Source organism: Neodiprion lecontei, chromosome 3 (assembly GCF_021901455.1).
Source record: "Neodiprion lecontei isolate iyNeoLeco1 chromosome 3, iyNeoLeco1.1, whole genome shotgun sequence".
Lineage (NCBI taxonomy): Eukaryota > Metazoa > Arthropoda > Insecta > Hymenoptera > Diprionidae > Neodiprion > Neodiprion lecontei.
Window position 1 is genome coordinate 5,396,795 of NC_060262.1, and position 7,774 is coordinate 5,404,568.

At 38.7% G+C, this 7,774-nt stretch overlaps 2 protein-coding genes across 6 annotated transcripts; one reads left to right on the top strand and one right to left on the bottom strand.

Moving 5' to 3' along the window:
- Positions 1-497: 497 nt before the first annotated feature.
- On the bottom strand, positions 498-2,028 carry LOC107226696 (coiled-coil domain-containing protein 43). The gene is made up of 3 exons (XM_015667593.2): positions 1,808-2,028; positions 1,205-1,593; positions 498-1,094 (listed from the first exon to the last, which is right to left on the bottom strand). The coding sequence occupies exons 1-3, from the start codon at positions 1,970-1,972 to the stop codon at positions 1,022-1,024; spliced, it is 627 nt and encodes a 208-aa protein (XP_015523079.1). The 5' UTR covers positions 1,973-2,028; the 3' UTR covers positions 498-1,021.
- A 910-nt stretch (positions 2,029-2,938) lies between these two features.
- Positions 2,939-7,473, top strand: LOC107226695 (prostatic acid phosphatase). 5 transcript variants are annotated; one of them, XM_046734942.1, is made up of 8 exons: positions 2,939-3,174; positions 4,658-4,829; positions 5,017-5,112; positions 5,245-5,484; positions 5,560-5,742; positions 5,830-5,993; positions 6,049-6,280; positions 6,359-7,473. In XM_046734942.1, exons 2-8 carry the CDS (start codon positions 4,665-4,667, stop codon positions 6,500-6,502), a joined length of 1,224 nt encoding a protein of 407 aa, XP_046590898.1. In that variant the 5' UTR covers positions 2,939-3,174; positions 4,658-4,664; the 3' UTR covers positions 6,503-7,473. The 5 variants fall into 5 exon arrangements, with proteins under 5 accessions (XP_046590898.1, XP_046590896.1, XP_046590897.1 ...); XM_046734940.1 differs by having other exon boundaries at positions 2,940-3,174; positions 4,655-4,829; XM_046734941.1 differs by lacking the exon at positions 2,939-3,174 and adding an exon at positions 3,320-3,651 and having other exon boundaries at positions 4,655-4,829.
- The last annotated feature ends 301 nt before the right edge of the window (positions 7,474-7,774 follow it).

Sequence of the window (7,774 nt, forward strand, 5' to 3'; positions counted from 1 at the left end):
GCCACTATAATTTTTTTAATTATTCAATTCTATTCATTTTGTAAATATTAATGCCACTTGAAATTTAATTTCAATTATAGTTCAATTGGTATTGTATTTGCGTCGACTAGGTCTTCAGAGCACTTGAAAAATAAAATTATCGTCCGTAACACATGTATGTACAAGTACATAGATTGAGTGTAAAATCTTTTAATCACATTACTGTTTGTCAGTAATTATAACGTTGCTACAATTTTCTCTAATTCAATAGCAAGAATAGCAATGACAGCGCGCAAGTAAGAACATTATGAAATATAAGAAAAAATTACGGTTGCGATTTATCTATTACAATTTGCAACACCTCTTTGTATGTATGACTAGGCTATGTATCGTATATCAACATTACACTATTATTACAGTTCGCACACGCATGCAAAATGTCAAATAATTTAAACACTACTTTCGTCATGGTGAAAACGATTTTCTGAAAATTTTCAGAAAACGTCTGTACCATTCCGTTTATTGTAATCAATAGATATAATGTTGGGAGAAAAACAGACAAATTTTTCACCAGTGCATCTATTTTGCATTGATTTTTTTTTCCCCAACCTACCTGAGTATGCGTCTCGAAATTTATCTTGAGCTGTTACTTTGAATCTATAGATTGACAATGCAAAACGAGATACAAACAAACGATGACTTTGTGTTACAGATGAGTATTTGATTATTAGTGTTTATAAGTTAATTTGAGAGCACCTAAATAAAAGAGGGAGGGTGGGAGGGTAAGTTTGTTGATGACGATGAAACAGGAATTAGAATCACTGCATGCACGATAATAAATATACACGTATTCGTTTTAAGGATGAGTGATGCGGGGATGGTGAGTGAATTTTTATCATTCTTCATATGCATACTATGAAGTGTATAATTTATATTCGCTGTGGAGGATAAAAATTTTCTGACACTCGCAAGATACATAATTTTTGGTTGGGTTAAAAAGAAGTTCAAAACAAACGTACAACAACGGGCAGGTGTATCTGTGCTACCTGCGTCGCTCCCCTTTCTGAGTTTTTCGCTTTTCTTTTTTCTCTTCTTTAAGCTGCTTCTGCTTTTCCCTGTATCGGAATATAAGTGGAATCAGATGTTGGCGAAAAGATGATGGAAAAAGTTTTGATCGTTGATAAATCGAATAATGATATAACGAATCAAAGTGAAAGGAAATTACCGATCCTCCTTGTCCTTGTCTTTCTTCTTCTGACTCTCCAGTTTGGCCCTTTCGCGTCTCTCTCGCTCCTGATGGGCGATAACGGCTGCATTCATATTCTTCTCAATACCGCAATCGCCGCCAGCGGCACCTTCCTCTTCGCCCTCGCCCTCACTTTCCTCGTTGTCAGACATCTGGCTATACTGTGCGAGTATCGTCTCTCTGATCCGCCTTTCCTCTTCCGTGTAGCTCCGGGTCGTAGTTGTCGGCAGGCTCTGGGACTCGAGCATCCTGACCAACCTGACGTCAACGTCTTCGGTCGGCGCGAGATCATTTGTGGGTGTTATTTTAGTCAACGATTCTGCCCATGCAGCGAGTATCTCGGCAACGTGTTCGTCGATCTTATTCTCCTGCCGATAGAAAACATGTTTTTGTGTGTCAGTGATGCAATAGCTAAACGCGAATGACGATTTTTGACCTTTTTCGCGGAAGGAATTCGGGAAACCGTCTCGATAGCTAATTATTCGTTGCTATTTTCGTGCGCAGAGCTGAATCGAAGCTCGAACGGTACGGACGACGGTGACATAACCTCAAAATATATATATATTCGTGTACAATTCTCACCGTAACTCCCATGAGGATTCCTTCGAGCGCTTCGGATTTCTCAGTGTCGGTCTCATCGCCTTCTAATATTCCCCTTATGTAAGTACCGAATACACCTTCGTCAGTGTTCAAAGCTTGTAATTTTTTACTTAGCCAAGTATCGAAAGAGTCTGTTGCCGCTGCCATGTTCAATAATCTACTCGACTTAGGCCCTTCTTATTCTCCGAACTTGATTCCTGAAGCCTCTCACTGGCGTCGAGTTGATTTTCGGTGAGACGCATGCGCAGTTTGACAAAGCTTGGCTTGGATATAGGTATGCAATTGGCATTGTAGAACCTTTCATACAACCCGAAGCAGACTGCACCTGATTGCATGCAACTTGTCGTACTTTTGATAAACCGAAATGCATACAACTAGGTAGTTCCAAAATATGAAAGTACCGTATTTTCGCTTGAAACATCTATTTCTTGCCGCTGTCATCATTACTGATACTGAGAGATAGGATAAAAATGAAAATACTTGAATGATAGGTTTTTTGTGAACGTAGTCTCGTAATGAAATATTCAGTGGCAGAGACAGGAAAAGTGAAAAATCAAATGAAAAAGAATCAAGAAATTATTCATAAAGTGCGAGCCTTTAACAATGTCTTGAATAAAAAAAGTTCGATACTGTATAGACCGCTGAAACGATCATCAGTGTATATAGTGAAAAGTGTATTTGAAGATGCGACTCAAAAACATTATTAGAAAAAAATTGGCAACCGAATATTGTTTCATACACTGTTTTAAAACCAATCGTTATTCGAGTGAAACTTTATTGCCTACAATGATTCCATCACAAGTGTATAATCTAAGAACAGTGTTGATTAAGTTGGAAAACGATTGTTTATTCATTTATTGAGAAATTTGCGACTGTATACCTTAAGAATGTTATTTGTCTAAAAAAAAACTCGGCGAAATTTGAAATTTCTACACCAAATTCTGTTCCATAAAAATGAAATTTTCCGAGATATTCCTGCTAGTTTTGAGATCGGCAGCCAAAGACGCATTATCGCCGCGCTAATACGTAACGAGTATAGTGCGTGACATGTGTGAAAGTGAGTCCATGTATGTACACTATTGTACACACGCTCGTGATCAGTCTGTGGTGGTCACACCGCAATCTCGTGACGAAGGCAGATTGGTTACCATGGCGGCGAGAGACTGGCGTGTGGTTGCATCGTAAGAGTGATCAGCTGTTCAACCATTCATAGTATTGTTCTACTCTACTGAAGCTGCGTCGAGATACGAGCCCTTTTATCAGTCGCTCGTTTTGAGCAAAGTGCGCGATATTTCCCGCCTGATTTCGCTAACTTGAGCGCTGTGTTTACCCGAGACTTGTGTCGTATCGTAAGTGGAATTCCATACAGCAATTACACGTCGTAATATGTTTACTCTCTACGGTGTATCGTATACTTACCGTTATAACGTACCGGTTCTCTCATTTTGTATACTGCAGAGTATAGCGTTAACTGTGCACAATCAACCATTGCCACGCAAACGAAACTGCGTGATTCGAAATAATATACTTTGAAAGTAGTGCAGAAATTTAATCATCGTGCTCATGATATTTGTATTTTTTTTTTTTTTAACCGTTAATGAACACGCCCATTGTCAGTTCAAGACGATGTTACACTGATCGGAAACTTCATATTAGACAGTAAATAAAATTGCAACAATTGTTGTGTAAATCAATCCAGAAGCGTGAAACAAAAACAGTCAACCAGATTTATTATACCTTAAGATGTTGAGAAAGTTTTTTTTATTCAGATTCTTACAGCCTAAAGTTTTTGTTTCAACTGAGTTCCCACTTTTCAGCAGTGAATGGTAGTGAAATTAATTTTCATACAATTCTATTCCTCGTAAATTATTGTTTTAGCGAATAAGTTATGAAATCGGATCTTATGGCCAAGCGGTGAATATTGAAGATATCGTGCCAATTGTTATCTATAATTTATTATCACAGCGAGTGATGGAAAAGTAAACATTTCGAAGACGATTATTATTATTATATGCTTCACGTACGGTTGAACGTCACTGAAAAACGCAGAACACGAGTGATGCATGAAGGTTGAGGTCCCGGCGATACGATACCATTCGTATGAGGTTCCATTTTATTCTGTTACAAAATCGAATCTAGTGCGCAAGACTTGCACGGAGAAATGCGCGCGGTGTAATAAATGCGACGCATTCGAGTCTCAGCGTGGTGACCAGTGAAATTCTGCGTCGAAATATCGTTGAAATAAGTAATTTACACACGCAGTTTATACTATGTACGAAATGTAGTGTAAGTGTGTGTAACGATCGGTCAATTATAACGATGGAGAAAAGTTCGGAGAAATCTTCATCTGTTCCGATAGAAATTGAAACCGAGTAAGAATTTGCACGAGAAAAAATACACCTATCCACGTTTCTCATGAAAATCAATCTTTATATCAAACCGGTGTAAAGTAACTGAAAATGCATGTCGTGAAAAATAATTTTATCCCACAGTATGTGAAATTTCTTGTGTTGACGCTATCTCCGTTGAAAACTCATGCTTGACTATTAAATAAATTTAAAATTATGATAACAAGTAACGGTGATCTCGGTATGTAAATTCCAAGGAAGTTTTATCTACTGATAATAAACGCGTTCGTAGAGTAAAGAAATGACGAGCAAAATTTTACGAAACGATATTTTTTCGCAGTCTTGCGGAGCGCTGCGAGTTAGAGACTGAGTCAAACGTAGTTTATTCAATTCACTGTAGTACGCTTTGCAAATCCTTTGTTTACTACCACTGTGCTGACGAATTTTCTCATGAAATTTTTCCGTTTTTTCTTTGTACTAGAAGTGATCAAATGGACACTCCCGGAGGATTTTTGGCGAACAGTTGCAGGAGAGGTCGTCGAGGAGTATGTGTGTCCGTTGTGGTTTTTGGGGCGATTATCGCCTGCGTCCTGCTGGCATTTACCGCCTTCGCATCGCCGGCTCATACTTCAAGAAATCTTCAGCAAGTGCTTATAGTAAGTTTCTTTATAAGGACTTGTAAGATGGTTCATTTGATTGATTGATCGGTACATTTATACAATTCAAACTTCTATACTAGGCGTTTTAGAAAATCAAACTCCGCAAAAAGATTAAAAAAAAATGTATTGAACAGATAAGATTTTTATCCAAAACAGAGTAAAATTTAAAAAATTCATCTTCCAGGTATTTCGACACGGTGACAAAAACCCTGCTGAAACGTATCCGAACGATCCGTATGCGAATCACGAGTGGCCAGACGGTTGGGGTGCATTGACCAAGGTTTGATTGGTAATCTAATTAGATGAAAAAAAGCATTCACGTCATCTCCACTTTTCTAAACTTTAAGCAAGTGCTACTTTTCGTTAGAATTATGGTTGGATTAGTAGTTTGAAAAGTTTGTTACATCCTCAGAAAGGAATGCTTCAGCTTTATACACTGGGTCAGCGGTTGCGCGTAATGTACAGATCATTGCTCGGGGACAAGTATCAAAGCAAGGATCTTCTGGTGTACAGCAGCTACGCCGACAGGTGCATCATGTCGGCACAAGCGCTTTTGGCAGCGCTTTACCAACCAGGAACCGAGGATATGTTTATACCGGGACTTGCGTGGCGTCCGATTCCCGTCCACACCATACCAAGGCACATAGACAAGGTATGCGAAGCCACAATTTCACTCAGCATCTGAGGAATCGAGTGAACGAGTTGACGATTGTCGATTTCCGAACAGTTGATCGTGGCTAAAGCACCTTGTCCACGGCTAGACAGAGAGCTGCAGCAGGCCTACTTGAATTTCAGTGCAAGCGCCAACGGTTCGTTGGATACCATGTACAGGGAACTGTCAGGTTATACTGGGAAGAACATAGCCTCGGTACTGGACGTTGAGTTGTTGTACAACTTACTAGAGATTGAGGTACCGCGAGAATTGTTCAAATTATTATCGGACCCAACCACTGGTTGCATTTTTATATCCCAAATGCATTCTTGATCCTCTGTCCAGGTGCTAAACAATCTGAAGCTTCCTGAGTGGGCTAAAAACTACTACAACAATCGGACTAGAGAACTTGCTGCGCAGAGTCTGGCCTTGTTCACCAGCAATGTGATGCAGAGACGACTTAGAGGCGGTGAGTATAATGGAAGATCGAGAGCTGCAGTGGACACAAAGTATGTCCATTTATTGTTAGACTAGACGCATCGGGAGTAAAAAAAGTATCTGAAGTCGTACTGTCGTTGATGCAGGTCCGCTTCTGAAGGAAATTTTGACGAACATGTGGATGCGGCGTAACGGCACAGATGATCGTAAAATGTACCTTTACTCGGCTCATGACCTTACGCTTGTCACAATTCTGAGGACAATGGGATTCACCGAGGAATTAACGCGACCGGAATACGGAGCTGCACTGATTTTCGAGTTGTACACAACGGCCGGTGGTCAAGACCACGAAGTCAGGGTAAGTTATCGTCTGCACTGTGTACAGACAATTTACTATTTGGGGTGTGAATCATTAGAACTAGACTTTGATCCGCAGATATCCTATTTGAACAACACGGAAACTAATGTTCCTCATGTCATGAACGTGAAAGGATGCGGGGAACCTTGTCTGTTGGAGACTTTGTTCGAAGTATGGGAACCAGTCTTGCCTCAGGACTGGAACAGCGAATGCTTGACCTAAGAAAATCAAATATTCATCGATATATGGTGACCCCGAATGGTAATGGAAAAGTGTTTGTGCGTATACGGTACTTTCCTTTAAGAATCGGACTGTTTTACACAGCACTCGAGATATCGGTTATATCACCGAATCACGGTACTAAAGCAGGTATTGATCTGACTATACGACTTCATATACTAAAAGTGCGTTCATTCGTTAATATTTTGTACAATTTGATGAGCCTAAATTATATGCGAAGATAAGATAACGATAATGTATTCCTTTTTAACTATTGGATCAGTGTATCTGAAATCGAAACGAACTATGTTCATTGATATTGGGAAAAGTATAACTGGATATCAGCGGAAGAAAATTATCAGAAGATAACACGCTAATTTGCTATGGACACGAATGTAGCCTTAAATAGTGGAAAAAAAACTAACAGAAAGTCATTGCTCCGAACAAATTCAACGGTGACCTTTCTTTTTTAGAGCAAAAAACTTTAAAAATCGGTCAAATAAATATATATATATATTTTTTTTTTTGCGAGTTATGGAGCACTGAATTTTTTGCATCTGAGAATTGATTTCAACTGTCCTAATAATGTTAACAATTTGATTCCGAGGAGGCCAAACGACGTCTACAACACTGTAGAACGTAGCTTAGAAATCAACGAGTCTCATCTGTTTCATATTCTCGGACTTCAAAAACGGTGGATTTTCTTCGATTCTCTTCTTCTAGTATCCAAGCACAGTCCTTTGAAAACTTACATAATATAAGAAAACAGTCAGGTAATATCACAACTAAGTTAGAGAATTACAAAAGTAAGATAATTAAAGAAATAATCAGGCAACATGTAACGGAATAGACATTACTAAGTATTAGACAACACGATAATTAATAGATAAGGAAGACACGACAATTATAACGAATTAAGAGAAAAGAACAGAGAAAAGTGTAACACAAAATACTATAAATGATACATAAATGAATCTGGTTTAAGAAAAGCAATCACAGATTTTCTAATCAAGCATGAGCAAAGTTATAGTAAAGCACTACTGTTCAGCGGTATGAGATAATTAAAAAACTCAGGCAAAGCACATTTATGATAAATCAAGGCAATAGTTATTAAAAAATGTAAAGGAAGTTCTAATGAGTTGCGAAGTCACTTGCGGTATGAGAAAAATAAAGTTGCGAGTTCACGTGGCAACTGGAAAATATAAGAGAATAAGTAAGATAAAACGATGCAAGTATAACTTCAGAATAGGCCGAGTCAAGCAGCGATTAGAGTGA

What these genes read in the sequence shown, in the direction of transcription:
- LOC107226696 (XM_015667593.2), bottom strand. Translation starts at nt 1,972, where the DNA reads ATGGCAGCGGCAACAGACTCTTTCGATACTTGGCTAAGTAAAAAATTA. An exon ending in GAATCCTCATGGGAGTTACG is followed by an intron (nt 1,594 to 1,807) that starts GTGAGAATTGTA and finishes TTCTATCGGCAG; the next exon opens with GAGAATAAGATCGACGAACA. An exon ending in GACAAGGACAAGGAGGATCG is followed by an intron (nt 1,095 to 1,204) that starts GTAATTTCCTTT and finishes ATTCCGATACAG; the next exon opens with GGAAAAGCAGAAGCAGCTTA.
- LOC107226695 (XM_046734939.1), top strand. Translation starts at nt 4,145, where the DNA reads ATGGAGAAAAGTTCGGAGAAATCTTCATCTGTTCCGATAGAAATTGAA. An exon ending in TACCAAGGCACATAGACAAG is followed by an intron (nt 5,485 to 5,559) that starts GTATGCGAAGCC and finishes ATTTCCGAACAG; the next exon opens with TTGATCGTGGCTAAAGCACC. An exon ending in AGAGCTGCAGTGGACACAAA is followed by an intron (nt 5,994 to 6,048) that starts GTATGTCCATTT and finishes AAGTATCTGAAG; the next exon opens with TCGTACTGTCGTTGATGCAG.